Below are 23538 nucleotides of genomic sequence, written 5' to 3' on the forward strand. Positions count from 1 at the left end.
TTAAAAAAAACAAAAAACAACAACCAAAACAACATTGTGTAATTACAATGAACAATGAGCTGAATATGCGGAGTTCAGTATGTCATCAAGGAACTGCTTCAGCCTGACAGGTGTTTTAATAAGTCTGAAACTGCTGCAGCTTCACTTAATCACATTGCTTACCCATCAAATTATCTTCACAAATGCTTTTGTATTTATCCTATCAGGTAAGTAAATAGCTGTGTGTGTGTTATGAAGAGAATACTAAAGGAGTGCATTTTAAGCCTGCACCCGCTACATGTGCTGTATATCAAATGAAGACTCTATTTTAGACACAGCCTACCTTCATGAGCCCAGATGTGCCGCTGCAGGTCCGATCCATTCCTCATTAAATAGCAGTCACAGTAAGGACACTTGGAGGCGCGCTTCCCAATCAGCCCTTTCAGCTGCACTTTCCTCCCAAGGATTTCTGAGATTGTGTTCATTGACACTTCTGCGAAGAGATGCACTTGCTGTTACTGTTTGTTTATTACACTAGCCCATCTTCAAGCCTACTTGCTTTCTTTTAAAATTGTCCGAGTGGGGTCATAAAAAAAAATCGATCTGACAAAGTCTGTAGGATCAATCAGCTACAATAACCAGATGAGCAAAAATCGATCTGACAAAGTCTGTAGGATCAATCAGCTACAATAACCAGATGAGCAAAAATCGATCTGACAAAGTCTGTAGGATCAATCAGCTACAATAACCAGATGAGCAAAAATCGATCTGACAAAGTCTGTAGGATCAATGAGCTACAATAACCAGATGAGCAAAAATCAATCTGACAAAGTCTGTAGGATCAATCAGCTACAATAACCAGATGAGCAAAAATCGATCTGACAGAGTCTGTAGGATCAATCAGCTACAATAACCAGATGAGCAAAAATCGATCTGACAAAGTCTGTAGGATCAATCAGCTACAATAACCAGATGAGCAAAAATCGATCTGACAAAGTCTGTAGGATCAATCAGCTACAATAACCAGATGAGCAAAAATCGATCTGACAAAGTCTGTAGGATCAATCAGCTACAATAACCAGATGAGCAAAAATCGATCTGACAAAGTCTGTAGGATCAATCAGCTACAATAACCAGATGAGCAAAAATCGATCTGACAAAGTCTGTAGGATCAATCAGCTACAATAACCAGATGAGCAAAAATCGATCTGACAAAGTCTGTAGGATCAATCAGCTACAATAACCAGATGAGCAAAAATCGATCTGACAAAGTCTGTAGGATCAATCAGCTACAATAACCAGATGAGCAAAAATCGATCTGACAAAGTCTGTAGGATCAATCAGCTACAATAACCAGATGAGCAAAAATCGATCTGACAGAGTCTGTAGGATCAATCAGCTACAATAACCAGATGAGCAAAAATCGATCTGACAAAGTCTGTAGGATCAATCAGCTACAATAACCAGATGAGCAAAAATCGATCTGACAAAGTCTGTAGGATCAATCAGCTACAATAACCAGATGAGCAAAAATCGATCTGACAAAGTCTGTAGGATCAATCAGCTACAATAACCAGATGAGCAAAAATCGATCTGACAAAGTCTGTAGGATCAATCAGCTACAATAACCAGATGAGCAAAAATCGATCTGACAAAGTCTGTAGGATCAATCAGCTACAATAACCAGATGAGCCGAATGGTCTCCTCTCCACTTTGTTTTTTAATTACATCAGACTGAAACCAGTTTTCATTTACAGCTCCTGACAGTTATACAAATTAGACTGCTTGAATGGTAGTTTATTTGTAGATTTTCATATTGTGGGAAAACAATTATAATTAATGGTTGGTTATACACAAAGAACCATTGCTAAACCAACTCAATCAATTACAAACACGATTCTTAGTGATCATAAGCATCATCAGTGTATTCTCCGAGTAATAACAACAATGGCAGCGACAGACTCTCTCCTGACACTGCTTTGGACATTACAAAGCCTGTTATGTGATAGAATCACAACCCTTTAAGCTGATTGAAAGAATATCTCTGTTCACCTCATTTGTACAACTTCTACTGAAATGCAAGTAAAAAGTTGCATTTCAGTTGGGCTGTTTTTGGGTGCATGTGCCACTGTTTCAAAGCAGACTGGCTTCTTTTGAAAGTATGGATCTGTAGCTGATCCTGGAGAGAGAGTTGGGTGCAGTTAGCATTTCTTAGCAGACGCCCTTATCCAGGGCGACTTACAATTGTTACAAGATATCACATTATTTTTACATACAATTCCCCATTTATACAGTTGGGTTTTTACTGGAGCAATCTAGGTAAAGTACCTTGCTCAAGGGTACAGCAGCAGTGTCCCCCCACCTGGGATTGAACCCACGACCCTCCGGTCTTAGAGTCCAGAGCCCTAACCACTACTCCACACTCTTAGTCACGTACAGATCAAAAAGATAATTCTCTTCCTGGCCATGCTTGAGACTGAAGAGGAAACTTAAAAGGAGAGGTTCACAATCAAAGCACACCCTGTGATCAAGTTCATTTAACTTTTTCAAATGAATCCTATTATTTTTTCTAACCTATTTATTATTATTTATTTCTTAACAGACACCCTTATCTAAATAGACCTAGTGGAGTTCAGTTTTTTCCAGGCCAAAAGAAATAATGTAAAAGGTGGAAACAAGAACAACAGAAATTGTAAGTGTCTTTTGGAAACTCGCAGTGTATTTATTGAAAGGTACAAAACAGCCTTTTAGTTGTTGTGGCTCTGGCAACATGTGAAGCTGCTGCTCTAGTGTAAGTCTCTATTGAGAATTTGTAACGGATAGCTTTTTCTATACAAGACCTAACACTCAGATAACAAGAGAAGAACCTTAAAATGAATATCATCTGGAGTAAAAAAAGGTTTTGCAGTTAAATACAAGCTCAAGTGTACATCAATATTTGCAACAACAAAAACTAATTACATGCAATTTTAAAATCTTTCACTTAATTTACAGGTATCAGACTATTCATCATATGATGAAATTACTGACATGTGGTTTACTTCCAGAGATATCTACTGTATGTGAAACTGCTACACAAAGATTTGGAAGTATGACAAAAAGAATAAGGAAAGGTTGTCCAAAGTGTCTGTAGCATCAAGTTAATCAACTTCTTCAAAACACCACATTTCTGCTCTGCACTTTCTTTCATTATTGGTAGGTGCCCCCCCCCCAGACTTTACCAGCCAGTCCAGTAAAATAAACAGTAGCTGCCTCTTATTCTCAGGTGCTACTGAGTGTGTGACACTTACCTGGGTGGCTGTTTTTGATATGTGATTTAATAAGCCGATCCTCTGGAAAGGACTTCTCACACACAGGGCAAACGTAACTCCTTTTATCCTGAAAAAAAACATTTTTGAAAAGCATGGTTAGAGACCTGTGAAATGAGACCTGTAATACAATGAAACTTCTGCCAGTCAAGATTGAGGATAAATAAAACATCTGTGGGTGTCATGGATGAGTTAGTACAGAACACTGCAAAAAAAATACTTCACGCTCAATCGGTTTCATTCAGTAAAACAACAATAAAACAAAAAGCCTTCCCAGATACGAGGGGCGGCAGGGTTGTATACGGACAAGCTTTGTTTGGCGTTCCAATCTTTTATTTATTTTTTTAATATACCGGATTCTGCCGAGTCAACGCCCCATGACATGACTCATATATATAAAGCCATTCCATCGTGTGCTGCAATGCTTCTAAAAATGTGTGAACAGGCACATGCTATAATGAAAGAAATATTGCAGTGCCTCACAGCACTGCCCTTACACATGTCAGTTTGTAAACAAACATGCTGCATATACTACACTGAAGTAATTTCAGGAGTATTTTAAAGATCAAATCTGTAGACCTGTCACCAGCGCTTTTCTGACATTTTTTTGTTGTATTTTGTAATTTTTTTTTAACTTTTCATGTTTCAGCAGCAAAATTGTCATTTGTATAGTGCCCAGTGTGTCCCTAAACTGTAGATTTCACGAGTATTGTTGTTTGTATAGTGCCCAGTGTGTCCCTAAACTGTAGATTTCACGAGTATTGTTGCAAATACAGAACTAATGGAAAAAACCTAAATGACCTTGTATGGTTTATTTCATTTTCCTCCAGTGGAGAGTTACATCTTTTCCTACATGGATGCATCTTTATTGAAATGAACTTCAGGGGTCAACTACTGAAAGGCTGGATGACCTAAAGGTCAGATTGTTTTGTAGACAGTGATTGCTATCTTAGAATAATGTACCAAAAGCCATGCCGTGCAAAGCAATTTACTGTGAAAATGTCAGTCACAAGCTGTGCTATGGCCTGAATGCAGATAAAGTGCAATTCTATGTCCCTGCTGTGCAATATCTATCGTACAGCTAAATTCACTCACTTCACACTCACACCAAGAACCAGCAGAGCAGTCTGGCCTTGAACCCCCCCCATTGGCAGACACGTGTCTATAAATACCTATGTTCTACTTGACTCAATTTCTTATGCAGCAGTTCTACTTCAGAATGTTTGGTTAAGTGTTTGAAGTCATGGACAGATCTGTTTTTTCCTAAAGATAATGTCAAATTTCACGTGATTTTTAATATTTATTTTTACCAATTTTTAACATCAGTGTTGAATTCCAATGTATGGATTTTCAAAGTACCTACTGAGACTCCCGCGACATTGTTTGAGTGGAAATAGATTTCGGGCCGCTGTATGTCTGTCGTGTGTCCCAATAAACTGCACAGGTCCGCATCGTGCATCACAATATACTGCACAGGTCTGCATCGTGCATCACAATATACTGCACAGGTCTGCATCGCGTATCACAATATACTGCACAGGTCTGCATTGTGCATCACAATATACTGCACAGGTCTGCATCGCGTATCACAATATACTGCACAGGTCTGCATCGTGCATCACAATATACTGCACAGGTCTGCATCGTGCATCACAATATACTGCACAGGTCTGCATCGCGTATCACAATATACTGCACAGGTCTGCATCGTGCATCACAATATACTGCACAGGTCTGCATCGCGTATCACAATATACTGCACAGGTCTGCATTGTGCATCACAATATACTGCACAGGTCTGCATCGCGTATCACAATATACTGCACAGGTCTGCATCGTGCATCACAATATACTGCACAGGTCTGCATCGTGCATCACAATATACTGCACAGGTCTGCATTGTGTATCACAATATACTGCACAGGTCTGCATCGTGCATCACAATATACTGCACAGGTCTGCATCGCGTATCACAATATACTGCACAGGTCTGCATCATGTATCACAATATACTGCACAGGTCTGCATCATGTATCACAATATACTGCACAGGTCTGCATCGCGTATCACAATATACTGCACAGGTCTGCATCGTGTATCACAATATACTGCACAGGTCTGCATCATGTATCACAATATACTGCACAGGTCTGCATCGCGCATCACAATATACTGCACAGGTCTGCATCATGTATCACAATATACTGCACAGGTCTGCATCGTGCATCACAATATACTGCACAGGTCTGCATCATGTATCACAATATACTGCACAGGTCTGCATCGCGTATCACAATATACTGCACAGGTCTGCATCATGTATCACAATATACTGCACAGGTCTGCATCGCGTATCACAATATACTGCACAGGTCTGCATTGTGTATCACAATATACTGCACAGGTCTGCATTGTGTATCACAATATACTGCACAGGTCTGCGTTGTGTGAAATTCAGATCTGGGTTACATACAGACCACCAGCAACTGAGCTAAACCAACCAAACTTACTATAATTCTCTGGCCAATAAATCTGTCTCAAAACCAGAACTATGAACTCACGACAGAGAACCGCCACACCTACTCTGACTAATACACCTCAGAAACCCTTTCAACAACTGCATCACACACGGATGCTGAAGATCCTTAAATACAGGGATCAGGTCTCATCAAACCACTTTTAAACACAAACACAAACAGACAAAGAGTGAAGCGGTTATACTCTCGGCAATGCTAAATAAAGACTACGGGTCACTGGCTCTGTTTACTTTCAAAGTGGAAGGGCTTTTACTTGGATGGCAGCTAAGGCATTGGAGAGTACATTTCAGAACTTGCCAGTGCTCAATGAATAACTGCAGACTACAGAGAGCCAAAAAAACTTGCATTTTAAATCTGGGCCACGACTTCATGAACAAGCTCCAGGGATGAATCTGTTCACATGCTTATTGTATGGCCATTTGCATTGAATTCACACCTTTGCAAAATTCTAAATAAAAAAAAATAAAAAGAGAGAAAAAAATGTAACTTCAAAAGGTTTAATACAGCTCTAGTCTGTGTGCCACAGACCTGGCTGCAAGCACAATAATTAACTTGGCTCATATCCTGGTTGTGTGGTATTTATTTCCTTTTCGCATCTACTGCCAATGTATTACGTATAGAAAGGAAGGCTTGTCTATCAGATAACAAGCACTTGACGAAACAAAAACTACAGAGTTTAGAGATACAGAAAGTAAGCAGGATTTCAAGTTCTATTATATTTAAAGCAGCAAAATCGCCAGCTCGGTCTAAACACTTTAAAATCCCCAACCCCTGGGGAAAATAAGCTCAATTATATACACTTTTTTGTTGTTATTACATGGACTCGTCTTTCGCCAAGATAAAATTAGATAGTAGTGGTGGGGACCAAGCAAGACACAGCTTCACTTTAGTACAGACGTGCTCAAATTTGTTGGTACCCTTACAGCTCATTGAAATAATGCTTAATTCCTCCTGAAAAGTGATGAAATTAAAAGCTATTTTATCATGTATACTTGCATGCCTTTGGTATGTCATAGAATAAAGCAAAGAAGCTGTGAAAAGAGATGAATTATTGCTTATTCTACAAAGATATTCTAAAATGGCCTGGACACATTTGTTGGTACCCCTTAGAAAAGATAATAAATAATTGGATTATAGTGATATTTCAAACTAATTAGTTTCTTTAATTAGTATCACACATGTCTCCAATCTTGTAATCAGTCATTCAGCCTATTTAAATGGAGAAAAGTAGTCACTGTGCTGTTTGGTATCATTGTGTGCACCACACTGAACATGGACCCGAGAAAGCAAAGGAGAGAGTTGTCTGAGGAGATCAGAAAGAAAATAATAGACAAGCATGGTAAAGGTAAAGGCTACAAGACCATCTCCAAGCAGCTTGATGTTCCTGTGACAACAGTTGCAAATATTAAGAAGTTTAAGGTCCATGGAACTGTAGCCAACCTCCCTGGGCACGGCTGCAAGAGGAAAATCGATCCCAGATTGAACAGAAGGATAGTGCGAATGGTAGAAAAATAACCAAGGATAACTGCAAAAGAGATACAAGCTGAACTCCAAGGTGAAGGTACGTCAGTTTCTGATCGCACCATCCGTCGCTTTTTTGAGCGAGAGGGCTCCATGGAAGAAGACGCAGGAGGACTCCACTTTTGAAAGAAAAACATAAAAAAGCCAGACTGGAATTTGCTAAAATGCATATTGACAAGCCACAATCCTTCTGGAAGAATGTCCTTTGGACAGATGAGTCAAAACTGGAGCTTTTTGGCAAGTCACATCAGCTCTATGTTCACAGACGAAAAAATGAAGCTTTCAAAGAAAAGAACACCATACCTACAGTGAAACATGGAGGAGGCTCAGTTATGTTTTGGGGCTGCTTTGCTGCGCCTGGCACAGGGTGCCTTGAATCTGTGCAGGGCACAATGAAATCTCAAGACTATCAAGGCATTCTGGAGCGAAACGTACTGCCCAGTGTCAGAAAGCTCTGTCTCAGTCGCAGGTCATGGGTCCTCCAACAGGATAGTGACCCAAAACACACAGCTAAAAGCACCCAAGAATGGATAAGAACAAAACACTGGACTATTCTGAAGTGGCCTTCTATGAGTCCTGATCTGAATCCTATCAAACATCTATGGAAAGAGCTGAAACTTGCAGTCTGGAGAAGGCACCCATCAAACCTGAGACAGCTGGAGCAGTTTGCTCAGGAAGAGTGGGCCAAACTACCTGTTAACAGGTGCAGAAGTCTCATTGAGAGCTACAGAAAACGTTTCATTGCAGTGATTGCCTCTAAAGGTTATGCAACAAAATATTAGGTTAGCGGTCCCATCATTTTTGTCCATGCCATTTTCATTTGTTTTATTATTTACAATATTATGTTGAATAAAAAATCAAAAGCAAAGTCTGATTTCTATTAAATATGGAATAAACAATGGTGGATGCCAATTACTTTTATCAGTTTCAAGTTATTTCAGAGAAAATTGTGCATTCTTCGTTTTTTGTGGAGGGGTACCAACAAATTTGAGCACGTCTGTATATGAGCCTTCAGTGCTTTTCCTCCGCCAGGTAACCTATTGGCCCGGTGTTGATGGCTGAAGTGTAATGCTGGCTCCAGGGATCAGCCTATTTGCAGCCTCCCTGGCGCATCAGTACACACAAAGGCGGCAATGTTGGCTCCATGGAACAACCAAAGTGTGACTTCCTAGCGCCTCAGCATGGCAACTGTCTGGAATGGGCTGAGTGGGGCATTTCGCAAGGGTCATCAGGTGGGCACCTCCTGTCTTCTGTGTTTCGTCGACTAGCCCACAACACCTCAGGAAGGCATTACAGTCATGCTGGCAGCACCACTCCCCTCCACCCAACCCAGACCAGGACTTACTTTAGCCATCCATTCGTTTTCATTGAGGTTAACTTCACCCATCACCTCGCTTTCCTCCTTAAACTAACTGGCCTCTTTCCTCCTTAACCACAGCCAGTTGCTACTTCTCTCTGCCTCCTTGGATAGAGCTGTCACTACACGTCACAACTCCTATCCACTGAGTCCAGTATCTCTGAGAAGCAGAGTCATGGAATATGCAACGAACCCCCGACAACCCACCTCTACTGGATAAACCCAGACTCTCCACCCCTGCTGATCCACTTCTACTGGATAAACCCAGTTTCTCCACCCCTGACAACCCACCTCTACTGGATGAACCCAGACTCTCCACCCCTGCTGATCCACTTCTACTGGATAAACCCAGACTCTCCACCCCCAACAGCCCACCTCTACTGGATAAACCCAGACTCTCCACCCATGCTGATCCACCTCTACTGGATAAACCCAGACTCTCCACCCCCGACAACCCACCTCTACTGGATAAACCCGGACTCTCCACCCCCGCTGATCCACCTCTACTAGATAAACCCAGACTCTCCACCCCCGACAACCCACCTCTACTGGATGAACCCAGACTCTCCACCCCTGCTGATCCACTTCTACTGGATAAACCCAGACTCTCCACCCCCAACAGCCCACCTCTACTGGATAAACCCAGACTCTCCACCCATGCTGATCCACCTCTACTGGATAAACCCAGACTCTCCACCCCCGACAACCCACCTCTACTGGATAAACCCGGACTCTCCACCCCCGCTGATCCACCTCTACTAGATAAACCCAGACTCTCCACCCCCGACAACCCACCTCTACTGAATAAACCCAGACTCTCCACCCATGCTGATCCACCTCTACTGGATAAACCCAGACTCTCCACCCCCGACAACCCACCTCTACTGGATAAACCCGGACTCTCCACCCCCGCTGATCCACCTCTACTAGATAAACCCAGACTCTCCACCCCCGACAACCCACCTCTACTAGATAAAACCAGACTCTCCACCCCCGACAACCCACCTCTACTGGATAAACCCAGACTCTCCACCCCTGACAACCCACCTCTACTGGATAAACCCAGACTCTCCACCCCTGACAACCCACCTCTACTGGATAAACCTGGACTCTCCACCCCCGCTGATCCACCTCTACTAGATAAACCCAGACTCTCCACCCCCGACAACCCACCTCTACTGGATAAACCTGGACTCTCCACCCCCGCTGATCCACCTCTACTAGATAAACCCAGACTCTCCACCCCCGACAACCCACCTCTACTAGATAAAACCAGACTCTCCACCCCCGGCAACCCACCTCTACTGGATAAACCCAGAAGCTCCACCCCTGACAACCCACCTCTACTGGATAAACCTGGACTCTCCACCCCCGCTGATCCACCTCTACTAGATAAACCCAGACTCTCCACCCCCGACAACCCACCTCTACTGGATAAACCCAGACTCTCCACCCCCGACAACCCACCTCTACTGGATAAACCTGGACTCTCCACCCCTGACAACCCACCTCTACTGGATAAACCTGGACTCTCCACCCCCGCTGATCCACCTCTACTAGATAAACCCAGACTCTCCACCCCCGACAACCCACCTCTACTGGATAAACCCAGACTCTCCACCCCCGACAACCCACCTCTACTGGATAAACCTGGACTCTCCACCCCCGACAACCCACCTCTGCTGGATAAACCTGGACTCTCCACCCCCGCTGATCCACCTCTACTGGATAAACCCGGACTCTCCACCCCCGACAACCCACCTCTACTGGATAAACCTGGACTCTCCACCCCCGCTGATCCACCTCTACTGGATAAACCCAGACTCTCCACCCCCGACAACCCACCTCTACTGGATAAACCCGGACTCTCCACCCCTGCTGATCCACCTCTACTGGATAAACCCGGACTATCCACCCCCGTTGTTCCACCTCTACTGGATAAACCCGGACTCTCCACCCCTGCTGATCCACCTCTACTGGATAAACCCAGACTCTCCACCCCCGACAACCCACCTCTACTGGATAAACCCAGACTCTCCACCCCCGACAACCCACCTCTACTGGATAAACCCAGACTCTCCACCCCCGACAACCCACCTCTACTGGATAAACCTGGACTCTCCACCCCCGCTGATCCACCTCTACTGGATAAACCCGGACTCTCCACCCCCGACAACCCACCTCTACTGGATAAACCCAGACTCTCCACCCCCGACAACCCACCTCTACTGGATAAACCCGGACTCTCCACCCCTGCTGATCCACCTCTACTGGATAAACCCGGACTATCCACCCCCGTTGTTCCACCTCTACTGGATAAACCCGGACTATCCACCCCCGTTGTTCCACCTCTACTGGATAAACCCAGACTCTCCACCCCCGCTGATCCACCTCTACTGGATAAACCCAGACTCTCCACCCCCGACAACCCACCTCTACTGGATAAACCTGGACTCTCCACCCCCGACAACCCACCTCTACTGGATAAACCTGGACTCTCCACCCCCGCTGATCCACCTCTACTGGATAAACCCGGACTCTCCACCCCCGACAACCCACCTCTACTGGATAAACCCAGACTCTCCACCCCCGACAACCCACCTCTACTGGATAAACCCGGACTCTCCACCCCTGCTGATCCACCTCTACTGGATAAACCCGGACTATCCACCCCCGTTGTTCCACCTCTACTGGATAAACCCGGACTCTCCACCCCTGCTGATCCACCTCTACTGGATAAACCCGGACTCTCCACCCCTGCTGATCCACCTCTACTGGATAAACCTGGACTATCCACCCCCGCTGTTCCACCTCTACTGGATAAACCCCAGGCTCTCCACCCCCGCTGTTCCACCTCTACTGGATAAACCCCGGGCTCTCCACCCCCGCTGTTCCACCTCTACTGGATAAACCCGGACTCTTCACCCCCGTTGTTCCATCTCCCGTATGCATCATCCACGGAACCCTCCCATGGCACTGTTAGCTCCACCAGGAGAACATGGCGTGTTGAGGTGTTCTCTGTGTGCAGCTATTGCTGATATTGCTGGCAAACTGTTGATCGTATTACACAGTTTTTTCCAGTGCTAATGCCAAGCATCGCAGCACCTGGTCATGATGCCAAGTGAAGTGACCCTGGCTCAGAGCCACCTTACATCCTGTAAGAATGAGCTTCAGGGTAGCATGTGATAAACACAAAGGACATGCAGGGTTCTCTCCTACCCACATATTCAGGTTCTGTGGTGATGGAAGATCATCATATGTGGACCTGATTAGGAAGTTGATCCTCCTCTGTTTCATTATCCACAGGTCTGGCCAGCCAATCTTACATTGTTCCACATTCTCTCATTTCATCCATTCTCCCTGCTTAGCCTGGGACACCGCCTTGACACACTTCATCCTCTCCTCCTGCTTTTGCACTTCAGATAATAATAATGAACAATCATTGTTTTCTGATTTATTTACTTTACAGTATCTTTCAAAGAAAGATAAAGGGGGTATGGCCAAACCTTTTGCAAAACCTTAATAATTAGTAATAATTAATTAATGACTGCATACTATAAAACCAAAATAAATGGAATGCAAATCAGGGATCCCGCATCGGTTTATATAATTTAGCCTGCTGTACAGCTCACCAGCTCGGTGTGTATTTTCAGGTGTGCCTGGAGTTTGTACTTGTCAGGCGTGGTGTACTCGCATCCCTCGGTGGGACACTTGAGCAGGATGTTGCTGTGCTTCTGGATTACATGCCGTTTCAAGCAGTTCTTGGTGATGGAGGAGTAGCTGCACTGGGAGCAGTAGTAGAGATGCTCATGGGTGTGAGTGCGAGTGTGCATGTCATAGTGCACCTGGTACCAAAACAGCTTACCTGCGGGATGAAACAAGCACAAGAAAGGGATCAGAGACACACTGAAACAAACACACACTGAAACAAACACACTGAGACTGAGACACACTGAGACAGAGACTGTTCAGAGACACACTGAGACAGAGACACACAGACAGAGACTGTTCAGAGACACACTGAGACAGAGACACACAGAGACAGAGACTGTTCAGAGACACAGAGACAGACACACTGAGACAGAGACACACAGAAACAGAGACTGTTCAGAGACACACTGAGATTGAGACACACAGAGACAGAGACGCACAGAGACAGAGACACACAGAGACAAAGACACACAGAGACAAAGACACACAGAGACAGAGACACACAGAGACAGAGACACACTGAGACAGAGGAGGAGGCTGTGTGGTCCAGTGGTTAAAGAAAAGGGCTTGTAACCAGAAGGTCCTTGGTTCAAATCCCACCTCAGCCACAGACTTACTGTGTGACACTGAGCAAGTCACTTCACCTCCTTGTGCTCCGTCTTTCGGGTGAGACGTAATTGTAAGTGACTCTGCAGCTGATGCATAGTTCACACACCCTAGTCTCTGTAAGTCGCCTTGGATAAAGGCGTCTGCTAAATAAACAAATAATAATAATAACAGAGACACACTGAGACTGTTCAGAAACATACTGAGACAGAGACGCACAGAAACAGAGACTGTTCAACTGAGACACACAGAGACAGAGACACAGAGACAGAGACACACAGAGACAGAGACACACGAAGACAGAGTCACACTGAGACTGTTCAGAAACATACTGAGACAGGTCAGAGACACACTGAGGATGTTTGTAAGTCAAGGTTACCTTCTAACTGAGATTCTTTCTATTGACTCCCATTATATTCTGGCCAGGACATTATAAGGAAGCGTGATATTAACAGGGCTGACATTCAGCGGTTTTCACTGTATTTCACATTCACTGTGCAAGTTACTAAACCATCTAGCGTTCAATTCTAAATATAGGTTTTTAGAACAGCAGCTCTCTTGTATGGTGGCCTCAGTTTACTGGAGGTAAAAGCAATTGTTAAATGTTTCACACCAATAAACCATTGAATTATTTACTGTAGCTTGTTGAAAGCTAGGAGGATCGTGTTTTTATGTCTTAATTTCCTTTCACAGTAAGCCTATAGACTCCTGAGCTGCATATCTTGATTTGTTACTGTTGCTTCAATGTCTTATCTCTTGAAGCATTTGTATTTCTAATTATATTTGACACTCATAATAAATGTGTGGATTGCCCTGCATTACACAGGAACAGGATTTACTTCAGTTTAATTATTCACTTTTACCTTAGACGTGTACAACAAACATTACCACTTAGATTTATTGTTCTGGCTTAAAAAACATACAATAGAAATGAAACAAGGCCACCAGCATATCTACAGACTGGCCAAATGGCTTGTAAGCCACCTCAGTGTTGTGAACGTGCATTTCCAATCTCTCTGTATGCATGTATGGAAATCAGTACTTTATAAATGAAGTACGTAGCAAACACAATTCAAAATGCTGTATGCAACTGCGAACACAAGTACCTTAAATATAAATAATACAAGAAAGCTAAAGAACAGGAGCTCATTGTTTATACAAAACACGTATTTAAAGTGTAATAAATAGCACCATTTTCTAAAATGTTATAAGCGGTACCATTTTACAAATTTATATTTTGTAAAACTGACCAAGCAGTTATGTTTTTTATTGAGTAACTTAATAGGTGGGCTTATTCAGAATAGACTTTCTATTGGGAAAAGAAATGTGTTGTATAAAATGGGAAAGAAATCAATCACGAATATAAAAAAGAGAAAGTGGAATGAATTCCCCATTACAAAAAAAAAAGCAAACAAAGAAACAGACACAGACAACTCCAAATGCCCAGAACTATAACTGAAAAACAAATTGAAAACATATACAAACCTACAAAACAAAAGTGAAATAAATAACTACATTGAAAAGCTTTAGTGTTTTCAAATGGAAATAGAATAGGGAAAAAAGAAAATAAATGCAAGCAAAAAGGAAAAGCTATATTAGCACATACTGTATTTCCACTAACTAGTGTAGAAACATGAATAGATAAGCATTGTACCAGAACTGTGACAGTCTTCCACTGAGAACAGAAATCAAGGCCATGGAAATAAACCCTGGAAGCACAGCCACACCCTCCAGCTTATTCTGCAGGCATGCTACCTAACTACAGGGCAGACAGAGACCACCTCAAATACTGCTAAGGGAAACAAATGATCTAATGACCTCTTAACATGTCAGACCTTGCACTGCATGGAGATTAAATTACTGTAATTACAACCTAAAAGGTCACCACAGTATCAGGGTTCTCCCCAGGAATTCTGTACAGCTGGGCGGGAACATGAACATTATAGCCGGGAGCACTTTCAACGGAAAAATACCTTCTGTTTGTTTGTTTTCTCCCCCCTTCCTTTCCAGAAGCATTTAAACTAGAAAGGAAGGGGGGAGAAAACAAAAAAACAGAAGGGAGACCACATCAAAACAAGGGCAACAACTCAGGTAACACAACTATTAAATGTATTTATCTTAATGCTAGAAGTCTCAGAAACAAAATGTTAGAACTTAAAGCTACTGCACTAACAAGTAACTACGATGTGATAGGTCTTACAGAAACTTGGTTGTCTGAGAGTGATGGAGACGAATATAATATTAGTGGGTAGACACTTTATAGGAAAGACAGGCAGGACAGAAGAGGCGGAGGGGTAGCACTATACATAAGAAATAGTCTTGAAGCCCAGGTGTTGAATATGGACAAAGAAAACAAGGCTGAATCAATATGGGTCAGAATAATGGACAAAAATTCAAAGGGCATAATAATAGGAGCATGCTATTCAGACCGCCAAATTCAGACGCCGAGCAAAATAATCTGTTATACAATGACATTAGAAATGCGTGTAGCAAAGGAGAAGCCATACTAATGGGGGATTTCAACTTCCCCCATATAAAATGGGAGAAGCCGGTGGGGAGCATGACGGATTAAATTGAAATGGTGGAAATGACAAATGACTGCTTCCTAACACAATTTGTCAAGGCACCGACTAGAGGGGAGGCATGCCTTGATTTAGTCTTTTCAAATAACGAAGACAGAATAACTAAAACAGAGGTCAGAGAGCCATTGGCAAACTCAGACCATAACATGGTCTCATTTGAAGTGTTTTTTAAAACCCCAGAAGTAATGACTAAAGCTAAGGTTTACAATTTTAGAAAAGCAAACTATGAAGGTATGAAACAGAGACTAACAGAAGTAGATTGGAGTAAAATAGAGAAAACATCCACAGAAAAAGGATGGCTGTTTTTTTTTAAATGTAGTACTAGAGGCGCAAAACAATTACATCCCAAAAGTAGACAAACCTAAATCAAAAACAAAATGGCCAAAATGGTTTCATAGATCAATTTAAAAAAATACTCAGCGAAAAAAGGCACTTTACAGAGCATTTAAAAGGGACCAAAAACAAAGTACACAGAAAGAGTACTTGGAACTGCAAACACAAGTCAAAAAGGAAGTTAGAAAGGCCAAGAGAGAGATAGAAATCAATATTGCTAAGGGGGCTAAAACCAATTCCAAAATGTTTTTCCAATATTATAACAGTAAGAGAACATTCAAAGAGGAGGTTAAATGTCACAAATGGCAAAATCATAGACAAAGAAAAAAAAAATAGCAAATATATTAAATGATTACTTTTCACAAGTTTTTACAAAGGCCCCACATGTCGACCTGTTCCTATCCAGTTTTAAATAACTTTAGCATAACAGAGGCAGAAGTGTTAAAGGGACTAGGAGCTCTTAAAATAAACAAATCCCCTGGGCTGGATGAGATCCTTCCAATAGTACTCAAAGAAATGAAAGAAGTTCTTTAGAAACCGCTAGCCAAGATCATGCAACAGTCTCTTGACACAGGGGTTGTACCGACAGACTGGAAAATTGCAAACCAATAAGCCTGACTTCTATGTAAACTTATGGAAACTATAATAAGATCCAAAATGGAAAATTACCTATATGGTAACAATATCCTGGGAGACAGTCAGCATGGTTTTAGGAAAGGGAGATTGTGTCTAACTAACCTGCTTGATTTTTTTGAGGATGCAACATCTACAATGGATAATTGCAAAGCATATGACATGGTTTATTTAGATTTCCAGAAAGCTTTTGACAAAGTCTCGCATAAAAGATTAATTCTCAAACTGAACGCAGTAGGGATTAAAGGAAATGCATGCACATGGATTAGGGAGTGGTTAACATGTAGAAAACAGAAAGTACTGATTAGAGGAGAAACCTCAAAATAAAGCGAGGTAACCAGTGGAGTACCACAGGGATCAGTATTAGGTCCTCTGCTATTCTTAATCTACATTAATGATTTAGATTCTGGTATAGTAAGCAAACTTGTTACATTTGCAGATGACACAAAAATGGGAGGAGTGGCAAATACTGCTGCAGCAGCAAAGGTCATTCAAAATGATCTAGACAGCATTCAGAACTGGGCAGACACATGGCAAATGACATTTAATAGAGAAAAGTGTAAGGTACTGCACGCAGGCAGTAAAAATGTGCATTATAAACATTACATGTGACCTAGGAGTTTATGTTGACTCAGAAATGTCTTCATCTAGACAATGTGGGGAAGCTATAAAAAAGCCAACAAGATGCTCGGATATATTGTGAGAAGTGTTGAATTTAAATCAAGGGAAGAAGAGCAACCAGAATTACCCCGGGTTTAAAAGGCATGTCGTATGCAGACAGGCTAAAAGATTTGAATCTATTCAGTCTTGAACAAAGAAGACTACGTGGTGATCTGATTCAGGCATTCAAAATCCTAAAAGGTATAGACAATGTCGACCCAGAGGACTTTTTTGACCTGAAAAAATAAACAAGGACCAGGGGTCACAAATGGAGATTAGATAAAGGGGCATTCAGAACAGAAAATAGGAGGCACTTTTTTACATAGAGAATTGTGAGGGTATGGAACCAACTCCCCAGTAATGTTGTTGAAGCTGACACCCTGGGATCCTTCAAGAAGCTGCTTGATAAGATTCTGGGATCAATAAGCTACTAACAACCAAACGAGCAAGATGGGCTGAATGGCCCCCTCTCGTTTGTAAACTTTCTTATGTTCTTATGTAAATATACAATACGACAAAGAATTTGAATAATTTGGCTATCTGGTTGCTCTTTTTTATGTTCTACATTTTTTATTACTGTTCTTTATTATGGTAAATTACTGTGCTCATTTAGGCACTCTATGATATGACTGGGGAGAGATAACGTAGGGTTATTGGAGTTCACCCACACACAAAAAAACAATGGTAACCTTTGCACTTCCTTTTTAGCTTAATTATTGAGCTTATTGCTTCATTTAAATTGTTTTCTTTATGTTAAGTTTTTAGGGCATTTTGTTAATGCTCTATTTTTTTCTGCATTTTTTTAATACAACTGTGCATTAACTTTATTTTTTATCATTATTTTTTTTTTAACACAACAGTACTCACACAAGTTTGGTCACCATCATAACTGTTGCATGAAACCGGAGTGTAATAATCCATCACCTCGGCACTTAAGCATTTGTATGTCAGCTGACAAGTATTCAGCTGATATCCCATCACGCCTTTATACATGAACCCCCAATATCTCTCACAAGCACCTGAGCACATATTGTTAAGATTTCACAACAAAAGGAATACCCGAAAATAATCGTAATATTTTTTTAATAAAGTGGCCGGCTCAAATCTAGTATTAGGCGATGGACTGCACCGATTGCCCGCTTATTTTGACCCCCTGCATTCATTGTCACTATGTTTGCTTTGAAAATAATTGGTTAGCAGTCATTTTTAATGTTTTAGCCTCTCTAAGTGCTTAACACAGAAAACCCGCCCCTTCAACTCTCTGAATGGTTAAATGTTGTGTCAAGACGTAACACAGCTGTCATATGGTTCCAAGACTTCTTTTTTCATGCAGCAATGGTCTGCTAAAAGCGAAATCAATCCTTATTGGAGAACCCTGACTAAAAATCAAGAAATCACAGTTTCTGGAGAATTACAGCCTAGCAAGGGAGCCTCATTTGGAACAGTGCAATTCACCCTGGCAATTCTGATGTCAGACCTGAATAAATGCAAGACAGATTCTAAAATAAAATATTTACTTAGGCCCACTGAATATGAAAAGGTTATTTGACGCTAGCTATCACACGCTTGCTGTACAATTAGAGAATACAGGTTCTATACGGTACAAGATGATACCCAGCCTTTAACTTCCAGCACCATGCACTATGTAATAAGAACAATTAAGTGTGTAAAGGGAAGGTTTATATAAAGTAGAATATGCTATCTTACCACAGTATTCACACTCCAGATCCCCATACACTTTCCTGATCCTCTCAAAGAGGTCCATGTTCAGCTGTCTCTTTTGCAAGCTGTCCATAATCTTCTTGAAAGCTGTACTTTCCTCTTGAGCGTCTGCAGTCAAGGTGTTTTTTCCACTAGAGGGCAGGTTGCTTTGTATTGTCACTCCTAAGACTTCAGTGGTTTCTGAATTGTCTGCACCAGACTCAGCTTCTTTGTTTGATAAGGTTTTATCTAACTGTGTTGCAACACTAGGCTGATGGGTGTCCGTCAAGTTCTCTTGGCTTGGCACGGCGCTCTGGTTTAACGTCTCTTGTTGAATAACATCAGTGGTATGCTCGAATGTGGTACAGATTTCAACCAATTGTTGGTCACCTGCTTGCAGTGGTTGCTTATCTACTGTCTCCTGTTGGAAACCTTCAGAACATTCCACTTTGTCATCCCCTTTGTCCAATACTGTAGTCTCGTGGCGCTGACTATCTTCAGAACACTCCACTTTGTCATCCCCTTTGTCCAATGCTGTGGTTTTGTGGATCTGACTATCTTCAGAAAACTCCATCTTGTCATACCCTTTGTCCAATACTGTGGTCTCGTGGCTCTGACTGTCTTCAGCGGAGTGCACTTGGTGTTGCTGGTTTTCTACCATGTCTGTCAAAGTAGCATCTTTTGTTGGAAAATCCCCTTCTAGGTTGTCTCCAGCTACTCCATGCGCAAACTGCTCGGTAGTGACTTCCTCTGTGTTCCCCAGCTCTGCACCCAGAGCATGCTGAGCGTTCAGCAGAGACAGCTCCTCTGTCATCTGCAGCTCTCTCTCCTTTAGGGCGTCTGGCTGGATGTCACCCCCGGGCTCCAGGAGGCAGAAGCTTTGATTGATGGAGTCGCTGAAGACCGCGGTTTCTTCCAGGTGGGCATGGGCTTCCTTGATGTGGGACCTCAGCCTGACTGAGCTGACAAACTTGTGCTGGCAGACAGTGCAGAGGTAGATAAAGGGATGCTTGCGGATGTGGACCTCCAAGGCCTGATACTTGGTGGCCCCGTGATCACAGAGCTCACAGCCGTATGGCCTTTCATCGCCATGGACCATCATGTGGCGGTCCCTGTCCAGCTGGTTCTTGAATTTACGGTCACAGGTGTGACAGTCGTACAGGAGCTGCCTCTTGCCCTCCCTGGTCTGGAGACTGATCTCCTCGTAACAGTCTTTGACCTTCCTGTCCTCCATGTCGTGGCTCTCCCGGACATGTTTCAGCAGGTTCTTGACGTCGGAGTACTTCTTGTTGCAGAAGCGGCAGTGCTGCTTGATCTTCTTGTGCACCCTCTCCACGTGCACTTTCAGGTGGCCTTTGCTGAGGCAGCTGAAGGAGCAGTGCTGGCAACTGAACTTCTCCCCTGTGTGTTTGCGCAGATGGACGCTCAGGTTGGCCTTGATTGTACTGGCGTAATCACAGTGAGGGCACTTGAAAGGCTTCTCGTTGGTGTGAATCCTCAAGTGCGCCTGCAGGGAATGCTTAAACTTGAACACCTTGTTGCAGTACTCACACGTGAAGATCTTCAGTTGAGTTTGTGCCAGCCTAGGGGAGGTGACAAATGCCAAAAATAGGTCAAGAGTACACTATTTCACTAGGCTGGCTTACTTTAGATACATGCCAGCTGCAATTCAGCAGTCCCATTCCTAACGGCCCTCACACAGCAGCAAATACAATTAAAGTGAGTGCCTGCAATAGTGATCTACAGAACATACAAACATCTTATTCATAAACACAAGTTGACATCATATACCTTATATATTTGGTGTCTTTTCTGAAATAATTCACCTTTAAAATGTATTGGTAACAGTATATGTTACTGTAATAAAACCTCATGACAGTTGCACATTATTACTATACTGAAAAATGAATTGTACTTTTAAAATGGTAGGTAACCAACAAATGAGTTTGACTCTCAAAAACAATGCAACAGAGACCTCTAGTGGCCAGATTATTAAAAGAAGGAACTCCTATTCACACACTCATTTCCCAGGGTTTTACTCGAATGTTATTCTGTTCTTTTGCAGCCATCAAACAATCGTAACACATAAGCCATAAAAGAGCTATTTTTATAAAGGGGTAATTACGTTTCATCAGATTCTAGAGGGGAAAAAACAACAAACAGCACCTATGATGAGTTCATCTGCTTTTTATATATATATATATACTGTGTTTACTCGAATTTAAGATACCCCCTGAATTCAAGTCGCACCCCCAAATACAGACAACAAAAAAAAGACCCTGAATGCAAGTCACATTTAACTCATAATGAAACAAACTCAATAATTAACGGTTAAATTACTTTTTAATTTCTAGGTGCCAGCAGGGAACACTGTATTACTGTACATTAAAGCATCAGAGTACGCCACCTACTATATTACAAATGCAAATGGGCAAAGAAAATATGTACAGTACAGCACTTTCAGTATTGAACAACAGTCATTGCAGTTTATGGTGGCTGGGAAGGGTTAAATTACCTTGAAATTTATTTCAGTCTGCTTAATTGTCCTCGTTTGTTTAATTTGGCCAGCGTGACTCTGTCACGTTCACAAGCAAGATTAGTGCAAGACAGAAATGTGTAGTTCATTTTAGGTTTGAGTTAACTGTTTCATGTTTTTTTTATTTTAATGCCGAAAACCTGGAAACCCTAAATATAATGTAAAAAATAAATAAAATAAATGTTGTTCATAAGGAGCCATAAGTGTTATATACGGTATGTTTGCAACAAAAAAAAAAAAATCCATTCTCAGTTCTTGTGCACTATATTTTGCTATTAAACTCTTTCATGGATTGACGTCGTTGTTCTGTGAAAATGTGTTACATTTACTGAAATAAAAACGCTTTTAAAATGACCAAATTCCCATTGGGCTGATGTTATTTTAGATTCTATTGATTTTTTTAAATCTATTACTATGCAGACCAGCCACTATAAGTACCAATAAAATAAATTATTGGATGGGAAAAATAACATGACAACGAATGTGCTGCATATATTGACTTTACTAAAGTATGCCAGATGCCCTCGAGGGTAACCGAGTTTTGGGACTGTTTCTAATTGATTTCCACATCTGTATAACTTGGCAAAGCTTTGCCTTACACTTCCAACCAATTCAGTGGATGCAGAACGTGCAGTCTCAATGTATGGGCAAGTCCACCCAGACAGAGAATGTCGGCAGCAACTGCTGGGGATGTTGCATGCTTGCCTTTAACAAATGACAGCACTCTGTTTTAGCAGGGAAGCAAGTACCAATATTTTTAGGCTTTTCTAGTGCTCTGAAATATTGTCTACTTAGGTTTATTTAATGTTTAAACAGGTCCATGAAATCCTATTTTTTTCTGCAACCTACCTGTGAAAAATAAGCAAATTTACCACGATTTAAGTAGACCCCTATCTATATATATATATCTCTATATCTATATCTATATCTATATCTATATCTATATATCTATATCTATATATACAACTCTGGAAAAAATTAAGATACCACTGCAAAATTATCAGTTTCTCTGGTTTTACTATTTATAGGTATGTGTTTGGGTAAAATGAACATTTTTGTTTTATTCTATAAACTACTGACAACATTTCTCCCAAATTCCAAATAAAAATATTGTCATTTAGAGCATTTATTTGCAGAAAATGACAACTGGTCAAAATAACAAAAAAAGATGCAGTGTTGTCAGACCTCGAATAATGCAAAGAAAATAAGTTCATATTCATTTTTATAAATAATAAATTCTCTAAATGACAATATTTTTATTTGGAATTTGGGAGAAATGTTGTCAGTAGTTTATAGAATAAAACAAAAATGTTCATTTTACCCAAACACATACCTATAAATAGTAAAACCAGAGAAACTGATAATTTTGCAGTGGTCTCTTAATTTTTTCCAGAGCTGTATATATATCTATATATCTATATATATATCTATATATATATCTATATATATATATATATATATATATATATATATATATATATATATATATATATATATACACACACACCTGTCTATGACATTACAATGTGCTCTGCATTTATGGGAATTATGAGGGGAATATTACAAACCAAATTAACACTGGCTTGTGGATACTGACACCCAAGTACATTTTCTGGAGAAGACGTTTAAACAGCATCATTGCACAGGCTCCTCCAGTACCTGTTAGATTTCATTGGTAGCTCAGAAGACATCTGCTGTATTGCATACTCCTGGTAGCCCCTCTTTAATCCTTCCTCCTGGCCACTAGACTCGGGGTCCACAGCTGGAGCAGACTCTGCATGGGGAGCCTCAATTGGAACAATCTTTGTAGCTCCTGGAAGGACAGATTAAAGACAGAATAATGATTAGGATCGTATGATTAACTACACTTATTGAGTTTACAGAGCTCACCTAGTTTAGAGGCTATTTCAAAAAACACATTACCTTATTATGAACTCCTGCGACTCAAGAGATGCAGAAGAACTCTGAACAATGAAATTGCTTTGTCTACATGGCTAGAGAGACTAGAGTACATTATAGCTTTACAGAAGATGCACAAAATCACAGGAATCAACATACATTGTCAGCGCAAAAG

General features: G+C 41.5%; 1 protein-coding gene across 1 annotated transcript in view; it reads right to left on the reverse strand.

Annotated features, from left to right (window-relative positions):
- Nucleotides 1–23538, reverse strand: part of LOC117435379 (zinc finger protein ZFAT-like) — a 58514-nt gene that overhangs the window by 26942 nt on the left and 8034 nt on the right. Inside the window, exons 5-9 of the mRNA XM_059010161.1 lie at nt 23124–23277; nt 18935–20511; nt 12335–12567; nt 3270–3357; nt 323–472 (exon numbers count right to left, since the gene is read on the reverse strand). Coding sequence (XP_058866144.1) covers nt 323–472; nt 3270–3357; nt 12335–12567; nt 18935–20511; nt 23124–23277 — 2202 coding nt within the window. The remainder of the gene's footprint in view (nt 1–322; nt 473–3269; nt 3358–12334; nt 12568–18934; nt 20512–23123; nt 23278–23538) is intronic.

This window comes from Acipenser ruthenus, chromosome 3 (assembly GCF_902713425.1).
Source record: "Acipenser ruthenus chromosome 3, fAciRut3.2 maternal haplotype, whole genome shotgun sequence".
In the NCBI taxonomy this organism is placed as follows: Eukaryota; Metazoa; Chordata; class Actinopteri; order Acipenseriformes; family Acipenseridae; genus Acipenser; species Acipenser ruthenus.